Below are 24649 nucleotides of genomic sequence, written 5' to 3'. Positions count from 1 at the left end.
ACACACAAAGTAATCTCATTTGATAGAGCAGATAGCTTCCCTATTGGAAACATTCATTCCGTATATTTGTTAAAGGAGTGAATTTCTCAAGAATCAATTTGTTGGCTGAAAGCCTACTGTGAAATTATGCACAGGTGTCACAAAAATGTGACGAGTGTCTGCTTCACATTTCCAGCAGGGCAGCGGAGCGGCTGTGGGTTGACTCTCCACGGTTCTCATAGGCTTTAAAGTCCTAACGTGAAAAAGCGTAACGTGGTTTAATGTACCTAAACAACGATCAGTCATCACCAAATATCTCTCTCATATTGCTCCTCATAACCACTGAAAACTGTCAAAAAATCTAACGCAAAGTCCAATTTTTATGGACGTTATCTGACATTAAGCGTTTCTGCTTCATTGAGGCTATTGTAAGGAAAAAGCTTAACGTGGTTTAATGTACCTAAACAACGACCAATGATCACCAAATTTCTCTCTCATATTGCTCCTCATAACCAGCGCAATATGGGAGAGATTTAGGTACATTAAACCACGTTAAGTTTTTTCACGTTTTAGAATGTCACCATTTCCACCCAGCGCTCGTCCGCTGACTTTCCAGCGGACCTGGAGGGACTGGTTAAAACAAGACAGATAAGAAGAGATGTTTACAAATATAGCCTACATTGTAACGCTGGCTGCACAGATTATGCAGACCGCTACGATTGACTGACACACGCACGCACGCACGCACGCACGCACACACACACACACACACACACACACACACACACACACACACACACACACACACACACACACACACACACACACACACACACACATTGTTAAAATTATACGCTGGACACTTTATTAGTCTTTCTACATGGGTTTAGTTAATGATCGGGCTATAATAAGACCACGTCAGCTATGTAATCGCTGACAACCAGGACAATGTCATAATGGTTGGTGTAAACCGCAACATTTTAGCGTCCCGACAGGCTTTTGTCGGGACTCGGGACATGCGCAATTCAAAATCTGGACTGTCCCGGTCAAACCGGGAAGTCTGGTCACCCTACTGTAAAGTTAACCAGTGTCGGGTGGAATTAGCAAGCCAACTTTAGCTAACTAACGTAACGTTAGTCCGCAGCGGACTGCTCGTTCCCTGCACTTCTTTGCCGAGACACAGCGTTGACAGCCCCGGAGATGGACAATCTGTTTAGTTTTCTATCTCCCGGTGTCCGCTGCTCGGCGGGGATTGAAGCAGATACCGTGGTAAAGTTCGTTTTATATTGGACATTGGATATTCGACACATTCGAAAAATCTATTATGCGGCTTGCCATTTTGACCTATTCATGTCAAAATACTTCTGATGAACTCAGCTAACCCCACTACACATAACACAAAGCTTCTTTTTAAAAAAAATAAAAAATCCTTTGATTTTTAAAATATTTTTTAATATTAAAAAATGCTATAAATCTATTATGCGGCCTGACCTTTTGACCTATTCATGTCAAACTACTTTTGGTGAACTCAGCTAACCCCCCTACACATTGCACAAAGCATATTTTCACAAAAAACATTCTTTGTTTTTTTAAATATTTTTTTATTTTTTTTATTATTTTATTTTATCTTTATAGACCCAATTTGACTCATGCAGAAGATGGTTCCAAGATCTCTGCACTCCAGCAACCGGAAGGGTACATGTTCCAGAAGAATTGTTTCAATGTACACTGTGTGAAAAACAATAAATAACTAGAACTGCAAGCAGTTATGACAGGGTCGTGAGTAGCCCCCGATGACCCAGGGAGCGCGTGAAAGTGGGACCCAAAGCATAACGGTGAGGAGGCAAACGTCAGTAAATATCGACATGTGTGAGCCGCAAGGTCCCATTAACATTGATTGAGTAGAAGGGCCAAAACTGGTCTACGTTGGCTACAGTGCCCCTTAATGGCCGATCTTCTTAAAATGTGTGGGGGACCCCCAGAGGGTCATGGCAAACTAGGATCTAAAGTTTCGTGTTGGTAGCATTTATTTTGGTTGAGATATGTCAAAGTTGGTGTTTTCATAGTTACCTACACAAATTTGTTTGTGCGTAATTTGTACAATTTTTGTCTAATAAAAATTCTATAAAATTAAAGGATGTTTTTTTTGAGAAAAGAAGCTTTGTGCAATGTGTAGGGGAATAGCTGAGTTTACCAAAAGTGGTTTGACATGAATAGGTCAAAAGGTCAGGCCGCATAATAGATTTTTCGAATGTGTCGAATATCCAATGTCCAATATAAAACCAACTTTACCACGGTGAAGCAGATGGACTGTAGGCTGCCGATGCTGCTGATCCGAGCAGCGCTGTTTTATTGTATCATGTAATGATCACAGCGCTGACGGATTCCGTATGCATCACCCGTAATTGCTCTAATGATGATGTAACTGGTTTTGTGGAAACATGCATGGTTACAACTTCAGAATTTGGCATGTGCCTTGTATCAATATTATGACTCAACTTTAACTCCTCCGGGACCAATTTTAACAATTAAATGTATGATCACTGCCAGCACTCTCAGCCTGAGGTGAGGATGAAGAAAGAATCTTTCTTGTTAACGTCCCAATAAAGACTTTAGGTGGACAGGGCACATTAAGACACCAGTGTGTTTGCAGAAAATAATGCAGTTAATGTACTTGAATAATGTACTGTAAAATAAGGTTACAGAGTATTTGCATTGTTGTGCAACACACTAAAACCTCAGTAAGATCTAGTGAAACTGAGTGTCTACACAACATTTGAACGGCAAACGCTATTAATTAGTGACCTGTCCTAGTTTCTTTTGCAAGTTTTTGTGTGATCTCACTGAGTAGTAATTAGTGAGACTTTGTGGATTTAAAACCTTTACCAATCACAATTTTGATATTTACTTGACATGACAATGTAGAGTTGACATATTGTACATGCATATCTGGGGGACTGCAAAACCAAGCAGGAAGTGAGTAGCAAAAAGTGGCACAGCACTGCCCCCATGTGAAATCTCAGTGTGGAAATTACATCTTGCTGTTTAAGTAAAACCCTACTTAGCTTTTTCTTTCGTTTATCACAACAATTAGAGTGAGAGTCAATCATTTTAGTTCTCAGATTTATTTTATTCAGATTCTTTTGATGTAATTTCTGCAACATTCATGAGTAATGTTGGTAGGAAGGCTTTTACAAAATAAATCTGGTTTCAACATAGTTTTATCTTGAAGGCAAGAAAAGGCAAAACTGAGCATGGAGAAATTTGACAGGACAGTACCAAGAATAAGTCAGTAGCCAATCTGTTCAAAGGGACACTATAAAAATGTATGCCATAGGCCATGTATACCTTCAGAAACTCTTGTTAAATGATGTTAAACAGAATTTCTTACTCTCAAGAAGAGTAAGAAAAGCTGCCAGGGATTGTTAAAACACAACTGGTAGCAGTGTAACAATATATTCAGCTCTCTTGTTGAACCTGCTTAATGGTGTTGCAAAGCACCACGAATGGGTACAGATTTAGATCAAATTCAAGAGTTTCTGAAGGGGAAGAGGTCAGGCTCTTCTTTTTAATACACTCTCCTGGAATTGGTTGATGAGACTGTGGACTTGGTAACAGTACCGCCATAACCACCAGACAAGCTGCTGCCACCAAAGCCGAATCCACTGCCGGCGCTGGAGCTGGAGAATCCTAGAGCAGAAAAAAACATGTTATCATTTATCCATCCATCTGTCAGTGTGGTCTGTTGGTTCAGGTATCAGTATGATGTTGATGAATAAAATCAATAACTTACCACCACCTCCAGAGGTCTGCTGCACGTGAATGGTTGCGCTTGCGCCTCCACTGGCCAGTCTAGTGGTGGAATAATGACAAGTTAGTGTCTCTATACATGTTTATATATATATATATATATATATATATATATATATATATATATATATATATATATATATAAAGTATGATTGATTGATTAATTCAGAGTTGAAACTAATGCTGCAGTCATGAAACTTCATTAAATATTTAAGTTTATCCCACCTGGACTCCTCTCCTTCCAGCAGTTTCCTGTAGGTGGCGATTTCGATGTCCAGGGCCAGCTTGACGTTCATCAGCTCCTGGTATTCACGCACCTGGCGGGTCATGTCCTGCTTGGCTCTCTGCAGAGCATCCTCCAGGTCCTTAATGCGGAGCTTGGCATCCTTCACTGCCAGCTCACCACGCTCCTCAGCCTCTGCAATCTGAGCCTCCAGACTGGCCCTCTGTGGAAAATGATGTCACAGATGGTTTGATAACTGCAAATCTTCTTAAACAATGAAGTGTGTTAATAATAAGGCATCATCCATGAGAAGGTCTCGAAATATACCTGTCCCTTGACGGCCTCAATCTCATTCTGAAGACGGGAGATCATGCGGTTCAGCTCAGAAATCTCAGCCTTTGTTGTGCGCAGGTCGTCACCATACTGTCCTGCAGTGCTCTGCATCTCCTCATACTATTATGAAAAATACATCAAGGTGCATCAAGAAGATGATCCAGAAGGTTGATAGAGGTGTTGTAAGTGTATATGAAAGACACAGGATAAACATCAACTCTTTCTTTTACACACCTTCTGTTTGTACCAGGTCTCTGCTTCAGCCTTGCTGCGGTTGGCAATGTCCTCATACTGAGCACGCACTTCAGCCACAATAGAATCCATGTCCAGGTTACGGCTGTTGTCCATCTCCACGATGACAGAGGTGTCCTTGATCTGGCTTTGCAGCTCACGAAGCTCCTACAGAACCAGTGGTTATTGAACAGTTAACTCTATGTCCTTTTTTATTTACACAATGAATGCTTATTAGCTTTAACTCAAGTAGTTATCATAGTATTATGAAGTATTAGATGTTATAGATAACATACAGTCTCATAGATGGCCCTGAGGAAGTTGATCTCATCCTGAAGAGCATCAGCCCTGGCCTCCAGCTCCACCTTGTTCATGTAGGCAGCATCAACGTCCTGATGAAAATCATGTGGAAAGAAGTGTTATAACTGGCCACATTTGATCAAATCCCAGGATTTAAAAAAGAAGAATTATGGCCATCTTGATGTATTGGTACCTTCTTCAGGAGCACAAACTCGTTCTCTGCAGCTGCACGTTTGTTGATTTCATCTTCATACCTGTTGGAACACAAGTCAACTCTTTAGTAGATCAGCTCCATTTTATCACTATATCATGTTATAACTAGTGACCATTTCTTGAAAGTACTCACTTCGTCTTGAAGTCCTCAACCAGGCCCTGCATGTTCCTCAGCTCTCCCTCCAGCTTGCCCTTCTCATTGCCCAGACCATCGAGTTGTCTGCGCAGGTTGGCAATGTAGGCCTCAAACATGGCATCGATGTTGGAGCGGGTGGTGGTCTGGTCCTGCAGGAGGCTCCATTTGGTCTCCAGCATCTTGTTCTGCTGCTCAAGGAAACGGACCTGTGGAGATACAAAACCAGGGAAGATTGTCAGCAGTTTAAAAAAAAAGCATTTTCTATTTATACTGTACCAGTTTATAAATGTGGTATAGCCAGTGCTTTAATTGACTATTTGAAGCTCCGTCTGAATTGTTTTTGTACATAAGAGAGTCACACAGAGCGCACAAGAACCAACCTTGTCAATGAAGGATGCAAAGCGGTTGTTGAGGGTCTTGATCTGATCCTTCTCCTGAGTGCGGACAACCTGGATGGTGGGGTCAATATCCAGGTTCAGAGGGGTCAGCAGGCTCTGGTTGACTTGGACAGCTGTGATCTGTGGAGCGATGAAGCCGCCTCCTGTTTGGCTAGAAGTAAACCCATAACTACCAGAACCACCACCTAATCCACCACCCATTGAAGACATACTAAAACCAAGACCACCAGCTCCAGCTCCAGCACCATAACTGGATCTTTTTACGGAGTAGCTGCTAACTGGTGCAAAGGACCTCCTGGTGCTGCTACTAGAGCTGACTGAGTATGCCTTCCTCATGTTTGCAGTGGTAAAGGTTATCAGCGCTCTGAGAAGAGGAGAACAGGAGATGAGCAGTCTTCAAAAGGAGAGCCGAGTCCCTCTGAGTGTCTGACTGTAGACTCTGCCGGCTTTTATGTCTGTGCCGAGGGAGTGGCAGGATCCTCTTCAGCCACTTCAACCTGTACTCTCACTTTTTCTGTCCACCCTCCCCTCCACCTCAGGCTACATGCCTCTGGCTCTGAATGACAGGAGTGGCCAGTCCTGTAAAACAGGTAGGGAGGGATTGTCAGAAGATAAGCCTTGACACACCCTGCACCGGGACAGGCTGAAGGGGAAGAACAGGCTGAAGGTGAAGAGAGTGAGAGGTAAAGAAGTGGAGTAAAAATGTGATTATGTAAGTTAACTCCTGTGTGTAACTCCTGTAGCCTGATAACTGGTCACAGCAGTGAAATGATTATTGGATGCTAGTTGTGGATGAGTAACAGGCAAAAACGTACACATGTATTGAAATCCCCTTTTTAGAATAAATAAATATTGTAACCTAAGCCACCATTAGTACCTTTCCATAACCAAACAAAGTCCTTATTTAGTTCACTCAATTAGTTTTACAGTATGCTTGAACATAAACCATGTTAGAACATACTGTATAATCCATATGAAGTGTTCAAAGTTCCTGTTCTCCTTTATGTTCAAGTTACCACAGTTTTTAGTTTAAGTCATTCTAGGCACATTGTAGTTCTGGATGTACCAAATAATAAGAAAACACAAGGGGATATGGGGCTTCTTATCTTGTCTTAAACCATGTCTTACACACCTCACATTTTTTAATAAATGTAACCTTTAGGTGCATACATTTTTCATATTATCTCCTGTGCACAAATGTCTTTAACACTGGCACTACATAACCAGAACAGACAGGGTGAAGTGCATAGATTTTAACACCATTATGCAAGTTTACTCAATTAGCAGCATAATTAAAAGAAATGAGCTTCAACCTACATCATTATAAGTATAAACAATTCAGATAATGTCAATGCTTAAATATCTCACAGCGGTAAGAGTTAACAGGTGTAGCTCTCACATTTAAGCATGAAAAGAATACTCTCTCCCTGCAGTTCCCGTCCACTGGTACACGCTTAGCTTAACTGAAAATGTAATCATTAAGACGTTGCAAAATGAGTAATTAAACCACAGCACACAAGTCCTTGGATCGTTTGGTCACTATTTCTGTCTGTTACAATACACAATACTGCTCGGTTTAACATACAAATGCATCAACTTCATATATTTTCAAGTTATCAAAATATATGACCTGCAGTGAAAAGTTAATACTTTTACTCAAGTAGTATTCCAATGTTGCACAAGACATTGTACTCTTCCTTAACTATATTTCAGAGGAAAGTATTGTACTGTTCACAGCTACATTTATTTGACAGCAGCTGTGGTTACTAGTTACTTTTCAGTGTTCTTCATTAGAACTAGACAGACACATAAAGAGGGCTATATTATTAATTAAACTAACTAATAATATATTGCATATAATATATTTTTTTGTATAGATAAAGCTTTCTACACCTTAACCAGCTACAACATTAAAATGCTGCTTACATGTTAATGCATGCATAATAATATTCCAGGAATATAATACTTATAATAAGCCATCTGTAAGAAGCCATTCTATATTATGTATACAAATAAATGTTATATTTAATGCTATTTTTAACCTCACAATTACTTTAGCAATATATGCAATTAATGTAAGAAGAACCTATGAAACAGCATTTTCTCCAGTCTTTGCATCAAATTATCATCCCTTTAGTCTTTTCAGCATCAAATCTGATATCAAAATCAGCAACATATTGGAAGATTATAGTATATTGTATTTAACAGATGTTGAAGACCAGCACTGCAGGTACAAAATCTACCAAAATGAAATGATTAACCATGAGATTACCAAAAACACAACCTGCTTTACTAGTTAACTGACCAAACAAGTCAACCATATACAAGTTGAACAAGAATGGATACAGTAACACACCCTGCCTAACCCCTTTACTGACATGTAATTAGGGAGATAGAGCAGTACCCTATTTAACCTGTCTCTCCTGGTCTCATAGGCATAAGAATACACAGGAATCCTGCGATCCTGAGTAGATGTCTAGGTTTTCCTAACCATGCTTGATTTTTGCCAAACTGTTATTTGTGAAGATAAAAAACTGTAACCAGTCAACCAAAACTCCCCCAGCCATCTTGAAAATGTTTGCAGGGCTGTAGGTGCTCATTTATCACTAATAAAGTTAAATGTTTTGTGTTTTATCTTTTGTGAGCAAAACTAACATTGAGATGATACAGTCAGGTTAAATTCATAGCTGGATGAAAGGTTTCACTGAATGAATAAGCCTGTAGTACATGTATGTATTACACAGATTTAGGGCAAGAGGACATTCTTGTCATGTTCAGTATTCTTCGTTTACATCTAGAACGTCCCACTCTGAGGAGCCATGTCTTGACTGTGTAGGAGCAGTTGCTGAGTGCTTTGCGTGTTTATGCATGTGGTTCCTTTCATGAAATGAAGCGATTCTGTGAAACTGCCACAGATTTTGAGTTAAGGGGCCTTGTTCATTTCATGGAATTCTGTGAGATCAGGTTGACAGCAGAAGTACAACAATGGTCATGTCCATGGCACAACGAGAGGGACAATCAAGTGCCTTAATATACAGAAGCATTTGCCTGCTTGAACTATCTTTGTGTGTAGCCGCAGCAAGCATGCCTGCATTGTGCTACATAATAATAGTATAATAATAATTATACCACAAACAAGGATAGTGCCATTGCATGAAGACAACATTGATGTACTGTACCTCATCCCAGAAGCAGAATGCCCGGACCAGCTACCCCAACCTCAGCAGCCTGATGAGCCAGCTGGAATTGTAGTGGTAAATGCCATGGTGAATCTTTTTTTCCAATTAAATGGATGAACTATGAGACGTGTGTACTTGCATTTTCTAATGTTACACATTTTTTGCAGTAGATTGCAAATAAGGGTGTGCATCCAATTGACACTGGTGTCACAAAAAAGATAAATGAATTAATATAGCTGGTAACTGTCAATGGTGTTAAGAGAAATGGTGCTCAAGAATGTATTCCGTATTCCAACGGAACTTCATTGCAGTTCAATGAGGTATATATTTTTTTATTGCTATCAAATAAAAAAGCCATTAGTTAAGAACGTCATATGCAAAAGAGGAAAGGGCTACTATAACCCATCATAGCTGTGTTAATTGGCGATTTTAGATCCTTTTATAAGAAGAATAGAAGATGCCTTTATTTATCCCACGAGGGAAAATTCACAATTTTCACTCTGAATTGTCTTTCATGCACACACATTAAACACAGGCCTGAATTACAAACATGCTCAAGACCTACACATGCTATCACACTAATGGAGAGATGTCAGAGTGAGCACCCCGGGCAGTTGGGTGGGTCGTGTGTGCGTTGCTCACCTTGGCAGTGCCCAGGAGGTGAACTGGCATCTCTCCAGCTACCAGTCCACAGGTCCATATGGGGACTTGAACCAGCGACCCTTAGCATTCCTAACCCAACTCCCTACGGACTGAGCTACTGCCACCCCACGCTCAAGCCCCCCCTAAATTTCATCTCAGCCCCCCTAAAAGTTATATATATATATTTTAATCAATTTTAGTGCTTTTAGTGAACTTGAACTTGTCTGTTAGTGACAGAGGACAAACAATTACAGGTTCAAAGGGCTTGAAACAGGTTATATATATATAATATAATATATTGTAAAGTTTAACATTGGTAGTTCCCAGAGAAGAAGTTGGTAATTTCATGGCGCAGATTAGAATCCAAATTGAAACGTAAGCAACTATAATTGCTGAATGTTAGAACATTGTGTCAAATTGGTCGTTATTACTGTGACTTACTGTGATAAAGTGTCAGGTTTAGTTCCATCATAGTGTCAAAAACGTTAGCTGACGTTGTTGTTCATTAGCTAGCTCAGAGATTATCAGCTAATGAAATTACTGATTTAACAGAGGGGGGGTTAACACTTTTGCAATGCACTGTATCTGTGTCACATTCTCATTAGGGGCTGAGCCCCCCTAGAGGTCTAATCCCAGAATCTGCACATTAATTTTCCCTGTAATTGGTCTCCAAACAGATCATGGCTCTGTCCAACAGCTGTATAATTTAACTCAAGTCCCTGTTTGGTCCAAGATAGCAACATAATGATACATGACCTAGTCTCACATTGGCAGACCTACCTCCACAGCGCCAGACACAATGACGGTGCCTCTGCAAAATAGCCTCGGGAAGGAACTTGTTTTGATGGAACATGTGTACGTTTAAAAGTTGTTTTAGTCGTGCAACAGAAAACTCAGATTAGACAGTCTAGCTAGCTGTCTCGATTTACCATGCAGCGATCTGAGGAGCAGTTAACCATAGTACTCATAAATCGACCATAGTTTACAATGCCAACACAAAGAAAGCGGAAGGTGAGGGACATCCGGCCAAAAAATATCCAGCTGAAAACGAGGGTCATCCGGCGGAATTTCCATAATGTGGAATACAAAACCAAGCAGGAAGTTAGTAGCAAAAAGTGGTACAGCACTGCCCCCATGTGAAATCTCAGTGTGGTAATTACATCTTGCTGTTTAAGTAAAACCCTCCTTAGCTTTTCCTTTCATTTATCACAACAATGAGAGTGAGAGGCAATCATTTTTAGTTCTCAGATTTATTTTATTCAAAATCATTTGATGTCATTTTCTGCAACATTCATCAGTAATGTTGGTAGGAAGGCTTTTCCAAAAATAAATCTGGTTTCAACATAGTTTTATCTTGAAGGGAAGTAAAGGCAAAACTGAGCATGGAAAAATTTGACAGGACAGTACCAAGAATAAGCCAGTAGCCAATCTGTTCAAAGGGAAACTGTAAACATGTAAAGTCACACAAATTAAATTTTTTTTGTTGTTGTTTCTCCAGTGATCAGATTTGGTCAGTGACTTGCTCCCCTTACTAATATCAGCACTCAAATGTAGGAATGAAGACATCAACTGAAAGCTGGAGCATTAAAAATATAGGTGTCCTACATATCACTGCAGAATCTTATTTCAGAGCAGTTCATCAGTGCACTGCAGTACAAAAAGTATTTAGATTGACAAGATTGAGTACAGATTTTCAAATGTTTTCTTTGCTTAGTTTTAACACTTTATTTTGGCTCTTGTGTGTTTAAGGCCATGTATACCTTCAGAAACTCTTGTTAAATGATGTTAAACAGAATTTCTTACTCTATAATAAGAAAAGCTGCCAGGGATCGTTGAAGCACAATAGCAGTGTAACAATATATTCAGCTCTCTTGTTGAACCTGCTTAATGGTATTGCATAGCACCATGAATGGGTACAGATTTAGATCAAATTCAAGAGTTTCTGAAGGGGAAGAGGACTGGCTCTCTGTTTTAATACACTCTCCTGGAACTGGTTGATGAGACTGTGGACTTGGTAACAGTACCGCCATAACCACCAGACAAGCTGCTGCCACCATAGCCGAAACCACCGCCGGAGCTGGAGCTGGAGAATCCTAGAGCAAAAAAAAAACGTGTTATCATTTATCCATCCATCTGTCAGTGTGGTCTGTTGGTTCAGGTATCAGTATGATGTTGATGAATAAAATCAATAACTTACCACCACCTCCAGAGCTCTGCTGCACGTGGATGGTTGCGCTTGCACCTCCACTGGCCAGTCTAATGGTGGAATAATGACAAGTTAGTGTCTCTATACATGTTTATATATATATATATATATATATATATATATATATATATATATGCTATATAAATAAAGTATGATTGATTGATTAATTCAGAGTTGAACTAAATGCTGCAGTCATGAAACTTCATGAAATATTTAAGTTTATCCCACCTGGACTCCTCTCCTTCCAGCAGTTTCCTGTAGGTGGCGATTTCAATGTCCAGGGCCAGCTTGACGTTCATCAGCTCCTGGTATTCACGCACCTGGCGGGTCATGTCCTGCTTGGCTCTCTGCAGAGCATCCTCCAGGTCCTTAATGCGGAGCTTGGCATCCTTCACTGCCAGCTCACCACGCTCCTCAGCCTCTGCAATCTGAGCCTCCAGGCTGGCCCTCTGTGGAAAATGATGTCACAGATGGTTTAATAACTGCAAATCCTCTTAAACAATGAAGTGTGTTAATAATAAGGCATCATTCATGAGAAGGTCTCGAAATATACCTGTCCCTTGACGGCCTCAATCTCATTCTGAAGACGGGAGATCATGCGGTTCAGCTCAGAAATCTCAGCCTTTGTTGTGCGCAGGTCGTCACCATACTGTCCTGCAGTGCTCTGCATCTCCTCATACTATTATGAAAAATACAACAAGGTGCATCAAGAAGATGATCCAGAAGGTTGATAGAGGTGTTGTAAGTGTATATGAAAGACACAGGATAAACATCAACTCTTTCTTTTACTCACCTTCTGTTTGTACCAGGTCTCTGCTTCAGCCTTGCTGCGGTTGGCAATGTCCTCATACTGAGCACGCACTTCAGCCACAATAGAATCCATGTCCAGGTTACGGCTGTTGTCCATCTCCACGATGACGGAGGTGTCCTTGATCTGGCTCTGCAGCTCACGAAGCTCCTATAGAACCAGTGGTTATTGTACAACAGTTAACTCTTGTCATTTTTGATTTACACAATGAGTGAATGATTATCAGCTTTAACTCAAATGGTTATCATAGTATTATGAGGTATTAGATATTATAGATAACATACAGTCTCATAGACGGCCCTGAGGAAGTTGATCTCATCCTGAAGAGCATCAGCCCTGGCCTCCAGCTCCACCTTGTTCATGTAGGCAGCATCAACATCCTGATGAAAATCAAGATAAGTGTTATAACTGGCCACATTTTGTCAAATCCCAAGATTAAAAAACAATCATGGCCATCTTGATGTATTTGCACCTTCTTCAGGAGCACAAACTCGTTCTCTGCAGCTGCACGTTTGTTGATTTCATCTTCATACCTGTTGGAACACAAGTCAACTCTTTAGTAAATTTGCTCCATTTTGAACATCTGCTCGCTATATCAAGGTATATGTTATAACTAGTGTTCATGTCTTGCAAGCACTCACTTCCTCTTGAAGTCCTCAACCAGGCCCTGCATGTTCCTCAGCTCTCCCTCCAGCTTGCCCTTTTCATTGCCCAGCCCGTCGAGCTGTCTGCGCAGGTTGGCAATGTAGGCCTCGAACATGGCATCAATGTTGGAGCGGGTGGTGGTCTGGTCCTGCAGGAGGCTCCATTTGGTCTCCAGCATCTTGTTCTGCTGCTCCAGAAAACGGACCTGTGGAGATACAAAACCAGGGATGATTGTCAGATGTCTCCTCAAAAAGCATTATCTATGTATAATAGTGTATTCATTTGTTTTGGCTGGTGCTTTAGCTGACTATTTGAATGAATTTAATTGTTTCTGGGCTCTATGATTTTTAAAATAATTGTGTAATTTTTAATGGGACAAAAAGGTTGTCATTTTGGTATGAGGTTTTAAAAGGCCTCACCATTATCTATATGACTGAGTAGATAGCTACATATCTGAATGGCCACACCCTACTCATGATGGCATATCTTTGCGTCCTTGCGGTTCAAGCTATTTAAATACCTAAAGGTGTAAAAGGTAAAAACTTGAGTTATTTAATGCTCCCAGAATACATATGTTCAAATCTTCCTTCTTAAAACAAAATATAGTATGTCCAATCCAGATGTTTCACGTGGCTTTAAGTGTTTCACCTCCTATTTGCCTATGAGTCATTCTGTATGCTCTGTTGAGCTATGAAGGCCACACAGTCACTCTGGCTATAAAAGAAACTAGGTGTGGCAGAGAAAGAAGACAAAGCAGTGCAGAATTATGGGATGAATGCTTTGTTTTGTGACTTTTTTTCCATATATGCCAATTTATAGTGTTCAGAGAGTCTCCTCATATAGCCTGCATGCAAATATTAACACAGACGTGTGACTGTGGAATAAAAGGCAAGTGAAAGTAGATTCACTGCTCTGCACTTAGCATTCTTGTTGCCCATAACAACCAGGTGATAGGTGCAACGTTGAAATGACAGACTTTGTACTCTGTGGGCATACTGTGCAGATAAATCCCTATTTTCACTGCCAGTCTCCCAGGTAAGAGAAGGGTGAGTCACTGCAATATAATCCCCACCCATGTTTAGATAATGGTCAGAGAGGCCGCCAAAGGGTTCAGACAGGGCTACAGGTTACCTTAGGTAGATTTTGGATGGAGTTGCCAGAGTAAGCACAATGGCGACAGACTTTGAGATTCTTGTAAGCTTTCCCAATCCCAGAGGTTGTAACTCATTGAGGGACACAACATCACAGAGATAAGATTCATAGCTGCTTTGTCAGCTTTGCATCTAGTAAGCAGATTGCTGTTACTGTTCTATATAATACAGTTAAGTTTCTGGTCATTTCTTTTCAATTACAGGTTGAAGGACCATTCACTTTTAACAGCTGTAAGGACTAAATGTATCCCAGGTAGAGCATGCAGGTGGTCAGTACTAAGATAACAAGGCCTGCAGTAAATTATACATAAGACCGTCACACAGAACGTGCAGGAACTAACCTTGTCGATGAAGGAGGCGAAGCGGTTGTTGAGGGTCTTGATCTGATCCTTCTCCTGGGTGCGGACAACCTGGATGGTGGGGTCAATATCCAGGTTCAGAGGGGTCAGCAGGCTCTGGTTGACTTGGACAGCTGTGATCTGTGGAGCGACAAAGCCGCCTCCTGTTTGGCTAGAAGTAAACCCATAACTACCAGAACCACCACCTAATCCACCACCCATTGAAGACATACTAAAACCAAGACCACCAGCTCCAGCTCCAGCACCATAACTGGATCTTTTTACGGAGTAGCTGCTAACTGGTGCAAAGGACCTCCTGGTGCTGCTACTAGAGCTGACTGAGTATGCCTTCCTCATGTTTGCAGTGGTAAAGGTTATCAGCGCTCTGAGAAGAGGAGAACAGGAGATGAGCAGTCTTCAAAAGGAGAGCCGAGTCCTTCTGAGTGTCTGACTGTAGACTCTGCTGGCTTTTATGTCTGTGCCGAGGGAGTGGGAGGATCCTCTTCAGCCACTGCAACCTGTACTCTCACTTTTTCTGTCCACCCTCCCCTCCACCTCAGGCTACATGCCTCTGGCTCTGAATGACAGGAGTGGCCAGTCCTGTAAAACAGGTAGGGAGGGATTGTCAGAAGATAAGCTGTGACACACCCTGCACCAGGACAGGCTGAAGGGGAAGAACAGGCTGAAGGTGAAGAGAGTAAGAGGTAAAGAAGTGGAGTGAAAATGTGGTTATGTAAGAAAAAAAAAAACAAGTTTTCAAGTGTGTGACCCCTGTAGCCTGATTAGTGGTCACAGTACAGCCAACATAATATAAGTCCAAACTTGAAAGGGCGCAACATTGTTCTATTAGTCCCAAATAAAAGGTCACGATACTAGATAAAATACCAAAAAACAGATCCAGTAGAGCTCCCTCATGCTGATGCCATCAACACTAACATCACAACAACAAAACTGGAAAGAGCAAAACTAGCTTGCCTTGATACCTTTATGCACGATCATTCCAACTATAAGTGAGATAAAAAAAATGTTTTTACAATTATTACTTGGAAACGTGCATGTATCAGTGCGTGCTTGTCGTCACGGAGACAGACACTCATTCGCTTTTCTACATTTAGACTGTAACTTTTGCTTTGCTTTGAACTTTTGTTTTGCACGTTGAATTGAAATCTGGACATTTAAAGCCATATGCATTAGTGGTTTTCTAGTCGACATAAAACAACCAAGCATGGATAAATGCAAACAAAGGACTAAACTGCAAGCATTAAGTTTTACTAAGAGTTATCCAACCAAATGCCTTAGGCAGAGTTACGTCTCATTAGATTCTTGATGTACAGATAGCAGAAAAAGATGTCTTTAAAGGTCCCATGACATGGTGCTCTTTGGATGCTTTTATATGGGCCTTAGTGGTCCCCTAATACTGTATCTGAAGTATCTTTCCCGAAATTAAGCCTTGGTGCAGAATTACAGCCACTAGAGCCAGTCCCACAATGAGCTTTCCTTCGTATGTGCCATTTCTGTGTCTGTAGCTATTGAGGCGGAGAGGGGGGGCAAGGTGGAGAGTGGGGGTGTGGCCTTAACCAACTGCCACTTTGCTCGTTTGAAAGCCATGATGTCTCTCTCTCATGGGTGGGCCAACTTCTCTGAGTGGGCAAAGCAGAGAAAAGGGAGGTAACCTTCCTCCTTATGACGTCATAAGGAGCAAGATTCCAGATCGGCCCATCTGAGCTTTCATTTTCTCAAAGGCAGAGCAGGATACCCAGGGCTTGGTTTACACCTATCGCCATTTCTAGCCACTGGGGGACCATAGGCAGGCTGGGGGAACGCATATTAATGTTAAAAAAAACCTCATAAAGCGACATTTTCATGCCATGGGACCTTTAATGCTGCCAGAAAATTACATGCTTCATGCTTACAGTATAATTTTACAGTATAATAGGTTTTGTTTTGTCGGAGCATCCTTGTTCTAGTGAAAACAATCTTGCACATGAATCAATGATGTGCGTCACAGATGAAGTGGTTGTTTTCTAACTTGATGCATTTCACCACACAGAGTTGTTCAATACTCCAATACTACCTCACTTATACTACTCTCTGCTGCATCTTTGGTGTGGTGAAATATAACTAAGTACATTTACTCAAGTACGTACTTAAGTATCATTTTGAGGTACTTTACTTGAGTATTTCCATTTTATGCAACTTTAAACTTCTACTCCACCACAATTCACAGGGACATATTGTACTTTGACAGCTTTAGTTACTACTTTGCAGGTTTAAATTGTCAATACAAAATATAAATCAACCAACACATTATGATATTATGAGTGAAAATACCCAGCAGTATATAAAGTAACTAAAATCAGCTCCACCTTTACCAGCTGCAACATTAAAGTGTTTCTTACATTAATGCATCAATAATTATAATACAGAATATTACAAATATTATTTTGAAAGCGGCAATTTTGCATTAGTACTTTTAAGTTAAGATAAGATAAGATAGACTTTATTAATCCCACCCTGGGGAAATGACTGTGTTACTTTTAATGTTTTAAGTATATTTTAACTATATTATGTTTATCTTTCACTTAAGTCAGAGTTTAAATGCAGGACTTTTACTTATGCAGGACTTTTACTTACTTAGTAACAGACTATTTCTACACTCTAGTATTAGTACCTTTGCTAGAGTAAAGATCTGAATTCTTCTTCCACCACTGGGTATAGGTGAGGCCTGCATTTTTCCCTTCTTCCCCATTTTCACATGCACATGCCTTTAATTTCTACTATGGTGTGGAACTTTACTCTAAAGCTCAAATCTCTGCTGTCCAACAGCTATTAGGAGAGAATTGATGCGCTAGTTTTGCCACTGACTAACTCTAAAGAGCTGCACAGAACTCAATGACAAACGGAGAATTGTGTGACCTTTTACTTGTCAATAACTCACCCACCCACACACATGCAGGTACCTGTATCTGTCACACTGCTGTGCCAGATTTTAACACCAGTACTCAATGCACATATTTAAGTGCCAATAAATCACAACCACACAATAGCGATGGGCATGCAGGGTGAGGCCCTGACGGCCAGCCCAAGCAATTTCATTATTTAGAAGTTCGATAAACATGAATTAAAGTGATGAGAGCAAAGAAAAGTGGAGCAGCAAAGATAGAAATCCAGAGAAAATCTGTTGCTGATGTAATCAGAAGAAAAGGTCGACACAGATCATAATCGTTACAAGCTTTGTATGTGCTTGTCTGAAAAGTCATGGGTCATGTCTGTCATAAATAAAGAACTCAAGCCTGGTCAAGTCTGGATTATCTGAAGCAACTGAACATGCAAAACCTCATTCACCAAGTTAAAAGATCATGTTACCAGATGTGTAAGATGATGATGATGTGCATGTTTTTGCACAGGTTTATGAATCTTGAGTAATACATTAAAATGTGGCTGTGTGTGTCAGTAGGTGTGGCAGGTTGAGGGTAATTAGTTCATGCAGTCTCTAACAATGCTGCGTCCATCTGTTAATGTATTTGCATTATTTCTTACGGGAATGTGAATTGTCCTAAAGCATTTGTCTGGCATGTAGAAAATACTCCAACAAAATAGGTGATTTGCCTCATCATGTTTTCATTTGTTATAACACACATGTGCACAAACACAAATCGGCATAAAGCTGCATCATTGCACAATTATGCAACTCTCTGGCACTTTAATTTCTGTTTTCATTGCTGTGAAAATTGCACTTTGGATACTATTTTATTGTAGGTTTCTTCAGGCTATGAATTTCTTATTGCTTGTCAGACCTTCAAGTGTTGTGTAGAGGTGGGTCACACAGACACACACACACACACATAAAAAAAAAAAAAATATGTCTGTAAATCAAATCAAGGAAAGTCAATCAAAACCTTCAAAGAGAAGAAACGCTGCAGATCAAATTGTAACTTTTACTTATGGTACACAAAGTGACAGCATATCCTCTTTCTTTTTCTATCTCCTTTTTTAAAATGTAAATCTATATATACTTGATCATTTTTGTTGACTCTTTCGGTTGCTCTTCTATTACTTTATTGATACTATCGAAAAGTAAAGTAATAATAATAGTCTTTAAGCCCAATGAAAGTGTTACTACCTCCACCTTCTACGACTACCCTGATAGGCTTTGGCTTCCCCATACCACAATACCTTCTCTGTGAAGTGACAAAATCATATCGGAACAACAACACATTCTCAACAATAACTCACTGTTATTGACGCAAAAAGTCTCCTTTAGCGTCATATTTAGGCACGCTTGGCCAGGACTCTCGGCGTCACTATTTGGTGCTCTCGGGACTCGCATTTAGCCCTTTGACGTCATATTTAGACACGCTTGGCCAGGACTCTTGGCGTCACTTTTTGACGCTCTGGGTCGGGATGTATGTTTAACTAACATGCGGCACAAGAAAGGGACAGTTAAGTTTAGGAAAAGATTGTGGATGGGGTTGCAAAATGTAAGTTTCAGGGACAACAACCCCAATCTCTTGGGTGAAAGTCCTATGTTGTTTGACCCATCCACCACCCCAACCAACCTCTTTATGGATTTTCTTTCACACTACTAACTACCGTTGTCGCTTTTAATACTACGTCATCTTACAGCGCTGCAGTCAAGCTGCTGCTCTGCCCGGTGCATTCCACACAGACGCTAAAGGAGCCAAAAGGACCTGTGGTCGGAGAAATGTTTTTTTTATTATTTTTATTTTTTTTACCTGCTCTTTAATGTTTTAATTTGTTTTTTTAATCGTTTTCTAACTGCTCTTTAATGTTTTATGTAAAGCACTTTCAATTGCCCTGTTGCTGAAATGTGCTATACAAATAAAGCTGCCTTGCCTTGCCTTGCCTTGCCTTCCCTTGCCTTGCCTAAAGGGTGATTTTTGCGTCTGTATCAGACGCTGAGAACCACTGAACAAGTGTCAGTATTTTACGAGTTGAGAGTGAGACAGGTTGATCAAAACATACTTTCAGTCATTATTTTTACTGATAAGTCACTAAAGGTGTCATTGTAGCTGAAAAACCTAATGTTAAAGTCAAGTGAATAAAGTCTGTGCAAAAGCTTTGCACTAAAATGCTACAAAGAATTAGTGCTTTGTGATTTCATTCCTTATCGAAACTAAACAAACAAGACTAGGTCACTTGATGTTACCTACTTAGACTTTCCTGTTGGACCTCTGCAGTATATGTAAACTGGGTGTGGGCCCTTTACAATAGGCTATCTGTAGTTTGGCAATCCATGCTTCTTTATACTAAAAATGTGAATGAGCAAGTAGCCATGCAGAAAACTGAAATGATACTGACTGATTCAGTGATGCCGCTAGTCAGAGTTTGCAGTGTGAATGAAAGCCATGTTCAATCTGTGAATGGATTTACCGGTTTGTACCGGTCCGCATGTCTGTATGTCTGTAGTATGTATTTTATGACTAGTATGTAGTCTGTCATTTAAGGCAACACCTGACATTCTTTTATTTGCATTCTTAGTTTTACAGTACAGAAACAAATTGAAGGATTAATTTCAGTCTTCAGGGGTGCATTTGAAAAGTCAGGTTAGGTCAAAGGTCAAATAGATGCCGCTCACACCTCCATTTCAAATTTATGTAACATAAAACAAATTTACATTTGTGTTGCGGGAGTCTAGTATACTATAAGACACAAACAGTTGGATATATCTGCTGACCTCATACAATACTTAACATTCTTTCCATTGTCTTGAAAACTGAAACGCAAGCTCCTCTGAAAGAATTTGTTGTAAGAAAAGTAGACAATGAAAGTGTTGTTTTACTGTTGTAAATGTATTCAAAGCCAAAGGCCACTGCCTGACACTGAATTGCACATGTCAAGTTTTAAATGGCATCCTGTCTCTGGCTTTAGGCAATATGATCTTAACTTTTCTTTGCTGTTTTAACAGCTTTGCCTTTAGATGCTGAAACCTGTTGAACAGCTTCAGCCTCCCATGTCTCGGGGTGATTTACTTTTCTTTCTTGTTTGTTTAAATTCAGTTGAAGTTAACATACTTAACATAAAACATAATTCGTAGTTGTTAATGCAGCAGTCTGGTAACACAGGAGTGGCCAGTGATCACTATCCACAACTATTTCCATTGCTAATTAAAATTATAGGCTACCACTACTTAGTGCTAAATATTTCTGAGAACGTAGCTTTTGCAAATCCTCTTAGGTTGTTAATCCAGTCACAGATCATATCTGATGTGCATCGTCTTTGGGTGGAAAACATTCTTGTCAAAATAACCCCCAGGTTGTGATCATGTGAGTCATTAGTAGGTAATGTAGATAGTAGATTATGATAGATAGAACTTGAATCTTTGCAAACATCTTTTATGACTCCCACTTTTGAAATACAACAGATGAGAAGAACCTTAAACCTTTAGATAATTTGACCAATCATAGTAAAAGTTTAATGCTCTTTTTTTAAATTATTTTATAGAATTATTGAGCTTACAGTTAACATTTGAGTGTTAAAAACTATTTTCCTCTCTTCATTTGAAAGGGTATTACCTTTAAAGGGACCTTCAACTTCTTTGTCCAGGGTATCAATTCAGTGTATGTGAAGCATAGCTTTTATCAATGGCACATTACAGCACACTTTACCCATGCAGTGCATTGCTATATGTGTGTGTATTTCTACTGTAACATGACAAAACGGGGTTACAATACTGTGTTCACTAGAGGTTCATTACAGCAAAGTTCCGGAAGTTCAGAAGCCAAAAGTCCTATCAGATCATATTGAGAAAAATCAACAAACACAAAAGAAAAAAATCTGAAGCCTTTGGACACACAACCACACCCCTCCGTGCTTGTTTTGTCATCCTTATAAGGTTGTGGGTGTTTTCATGAGTAAGTGTTGTTGGATTGGATTTCATTATTCCAAAAGGGTACACACCCTTACAACACAGCAGCCGCAATTCATGCATGGAAATATCTTGTGGAGGCCAAGTGAAGAGAATGTGGTTAATCTGCAATGATTGTGAGGAATAAAAAAGTAACAATGAGCATGTCATGGAATGCACAGCTGCATTGCAGAGTTTCCAGTACTGATTTTACACAGGGTTGTAAAATCAACAGTTTGTTGGCATGCTAACACGCTTCCAAACACTGCTTAAAAATCACCATGAGATATTACTTTACAATTCTGGACTTTAACACCTTGCTTATAGCCCACACACTCCACATGACTATAATTGTGGGAAGAAGCCAGGCATGGGAACTCTGCCACAAACTGCAGTCTGGCTGTATGATTCATTCTCCGCCAGACAGGGAAGATAATGCAAGTTGTCTAGCCAAATAAAAACCTAGCAACAGTATCAAACTGTTGCTTGTGTGAGTGAGCATTTGACACCTGCTCCTGCATGAAGTCACACAGTATCTTTGGTTGTACAGTGTTTTCTCTGGTTTTGTGTTTTCTTTGTTTACACAGTGACACAGATCATCACCAATTTTGTTGACAAAGGATTAGGAAATAATGAATCAGTTTCAAAGAATAAATTATGAGAGCTTACATCTTTCTTTGCATTGATAAAACCTTTTTTCGATAAAACGTTTGTCAGTTGTTTCGTTGTTGTTTTTAGTTATGCTAAAGGTGGGGCTTTATGTATGGCTATGTTGCTGTGTCGGTCTCCAACTTTTGCTGAAATATCTCATAAACTGTTGAATGGATTGCCATGATCTTTGTACAGATATTTAAGGTCCCTAGCGAAAACATTCAAATGACTCTGGTGATCCCGTCATTTTATATCTAGCACAATCATCAGGTCAAAGTTTCAATTTGCCCAATACTTTGGTTTATGACTAACTACAAATGTTAGCATGCTAACAGGCTAAACTAAGATAGTGAACCTGCTAAATATTACCTGCTAAACATCAGCATGTTAGCGCCTGCAATGACCAAACAAATAAGTAAAAGCCATTCCTGGAGAGTTACTTTGTAACTTGAACTGCATACGTCTACTGTTTACCACTGTGATAACTTTCCAGAGTTGCAATAATCCAGTCTCAAACCCCTTAGGAGTGTTTTTCCATCTAATGGCAAGTGGCATCGAAACACAATATTCTTTTATTATTTTGATTATTGTAAGTCAGTCTGATTTCCATTCTTTGAGTTGGATGTAGCGCTGGGCTGTCATTATAACACACACACAACTTGTCTAAGCAGGTCTGTTCTTCCTGTGGTAAACACATTCCTTGGACACCACCCACCCAATCAATCAGAGGTTCAGCACTATCACTGGCCTCACAGTGACTCAATACAGCAATCTAAAGAAGTCATGCACTTGCCTTGGACTACACATTCATCACCGGTTTCAATAGAAATTAGGAGAATTTACTGCTGCAGCATATGCTCTTTACATACACTGAAACCTGTAGAATCTGTCTAGAAATTAAGTCGTAAAAGGGTGTGGCCACTCAGTAGATGCTCAGTAAACAGTCATGAGTTGAAGGCCCTTATAGGGTGTGAAACCTGGTGTTGCAACTGGCCCTCCCGTGCATTAGATCTCAGAGAGTTATAGACATGACATGATCATTTGTGGCTGATTATGTCAGAATCACAATGACATGTGGGTTATTTGTAAGCATTTACACTTCACTCTGCCATGAAAACATATGGTGAAACATATGGTGTCTAATGTAGAGGTTTATCTTAGAGAATTCATTTTGATGTTTGCATTCAAGCAGGCATTTTTGAGGTTAAGCAAATTTCTGTAAATGGTAAACTATCTGAATGTTCGGAAACAGTTGAGTACAGTATATAGAGAAACTCATGAATCTGTTTCTACAGTATTCTTTTCCCACAATTCACTATCAGAAATGTGTAGTCACCTTTTGTTATTATTGCTGCAGTGCCTAGCAACCACTGCCTTGTCATTACACATACTGCCTTGTTGTGTGTGTGTGTGTGTGTGTGTGTGTGTTAAAATGTGGTTTGTATGCCCAGATATTATCACCACTCAAAGTCATTCATGTGAGAATTGGGGCGGTCTCTAGCTCACCCAGTAAGAGCTTTCGCCCCATGTAGGCTGAGTCCTGCAGTGGCGCAGGGTTCAAATCCAACCCGTTGCCCTTTGCTGCGTGTCATCCCCCATCTCTCTCCCCCTTTCATACCTATCCACTGTCTCTATGTAATAAAGGGAAAAGCCCCAAAAATAATCTTAAAAAATCATGTGAGAATATATGAGAAGGAATAAAGATATAGTTTACTTATTTAAATATGGTGTAAGTTATACTCTAAAAAAAAAAAGGGGGGGGGACTTCACTTTTACAGCAGACTACTTGGCACATACCTCTATACTTGCAAGTTTGAGCAGGTGAAAGAAAAGTGAGAATGTGTCATCAAACCACCCCACTCTTTTAACCTCCTTACGATATGTATGATAGTAGGAAATGATTAACTTGTGCTCATAAACCACACTCTGCCAACAGGAAGCCAGAACTTTGCTTAACAGCATAGTTGTTTAAAGGTTGGAGTGAATAAATTACAGTATACTGGGGGGTTAGAAGAGACATTTTTGCACTCTTTTAAGACAAGAAAAAGGTAGGTATGTATAGGTGTAAGGTGGTAATCGAACCCTGTTAAACCTCATCTAAAACCCCACCGAAACCTGCTCTAAAGTTTCTCCCCCAATTAAGAAATAACTTTATTTATGCCTGATCAAAAAATATTTTGTTGATGATCTTTGGATTAAACATGGCTTTGTTAAGGTAGGCATGGACTGGATGCAAGCCATACTGAAAGAAAGCTTCCCCTTAAAGGCTTATTCGATAGATGGTCCTTAAATCAAGACCCTAGGTATAATTGACAACATCCTTATCCACACTAACATAATTTTAGGGAGCAGCCATCAACATGCACCTTGTTTAATTAGAACTTTTAACAAGTGTGTTTTGCTTGTGCAAAGGTTATCATTTCTCTGTACCTTTTTTAAAGATATGAGTTATACTTGGTAATGGAAAATCTTTTAAAGAGAAAGCAGTTATGTTCAAAAGTGTATGCGTGACCAGAAGAATTTAGTCCGTCACACCCG

The 24649-nt window shown here is 39.9% G+C and overlaps 2 protein-coding genes across 2 annotated transcripts; both read right to left on the bottom strand.

The window, feature by feature from the left end:
• Positions 1-3544: 3544 nt before the first annotated feature.
• On the bottom strand, positions 3545-6070 carry LOC116067771 (keratin, type II cytoskeletal 8-like). The gene is made up of 9 exons (XM_031324349.2): positions 5606-6070; positions 5223-5431; positions 5070-5130; positions 4873-4968; positions 4580-4744; positions 4340-4465; positions 4015-4235; positions 3773-3831; positions 3545-3669 (listed from the first exon to the last, which is right to left on the bottom strand). The coding sequence occupies exons 1-9, from the start codon at positions 5957-5959 to the stop codon at positions 3548-3550; spliced, it is 1413 nt and encodes a 470-aa protein (XP_031180209.1). The 5' UTR covers positions 5960-6070; the 3' UTR covers positions 3545-3547.
• A 4605-nt stretch (positions 6071-10675) lies between these two features.
• Positions 10676-15043, bottom strand: LOC116067763 (keratin, type II cytoskeletal 8-like). Its single transcript, XM_031324336.2, has 9 exons — positions 14596-15043; positions 13100-13308; positions 12931-12991; positions 12743-12838; positions 12444-12608; positions 12204-12329; positions 11879-12099; positions 11642-11700; positions 10676-11537 (listed from the first exon to the last, which is right to left on the bottom strand). The coding sequence occupies exons 1-9, from the start codon at positions 14947-14949 to the stop codon at positions 11416-11418; spliced, it is 1413 nt and encodes a 470-aa protein (XP_031180196.1). The 5' UTR covers positions 14950-15043; the 3' UTR covers positions 10676-11415.
• Between the last annotated feature and the right edge of the window lie 9606 nt (positions 15044-24649).

This window comes from Sander lucioperca, chromosome 6 (genome assembly GCF_008315115.2).
Source record: "Sander lucioperca isolate FBNREF2018 chromosome 6, SLUC_FBN_1.2, whole genome shotgun sequence".
Taxonomy (NCBI): Eukaryota; Metazoa; Chordata; class Actinopteri; order Perciformes; family Percidae; genus Sander; species Sander lucioperca.
The sequence above is the reverse complement of the archived record's forward strand: the minus strand, read 5'-3'. Positions and strand labels throughout refer to the sequence as shown.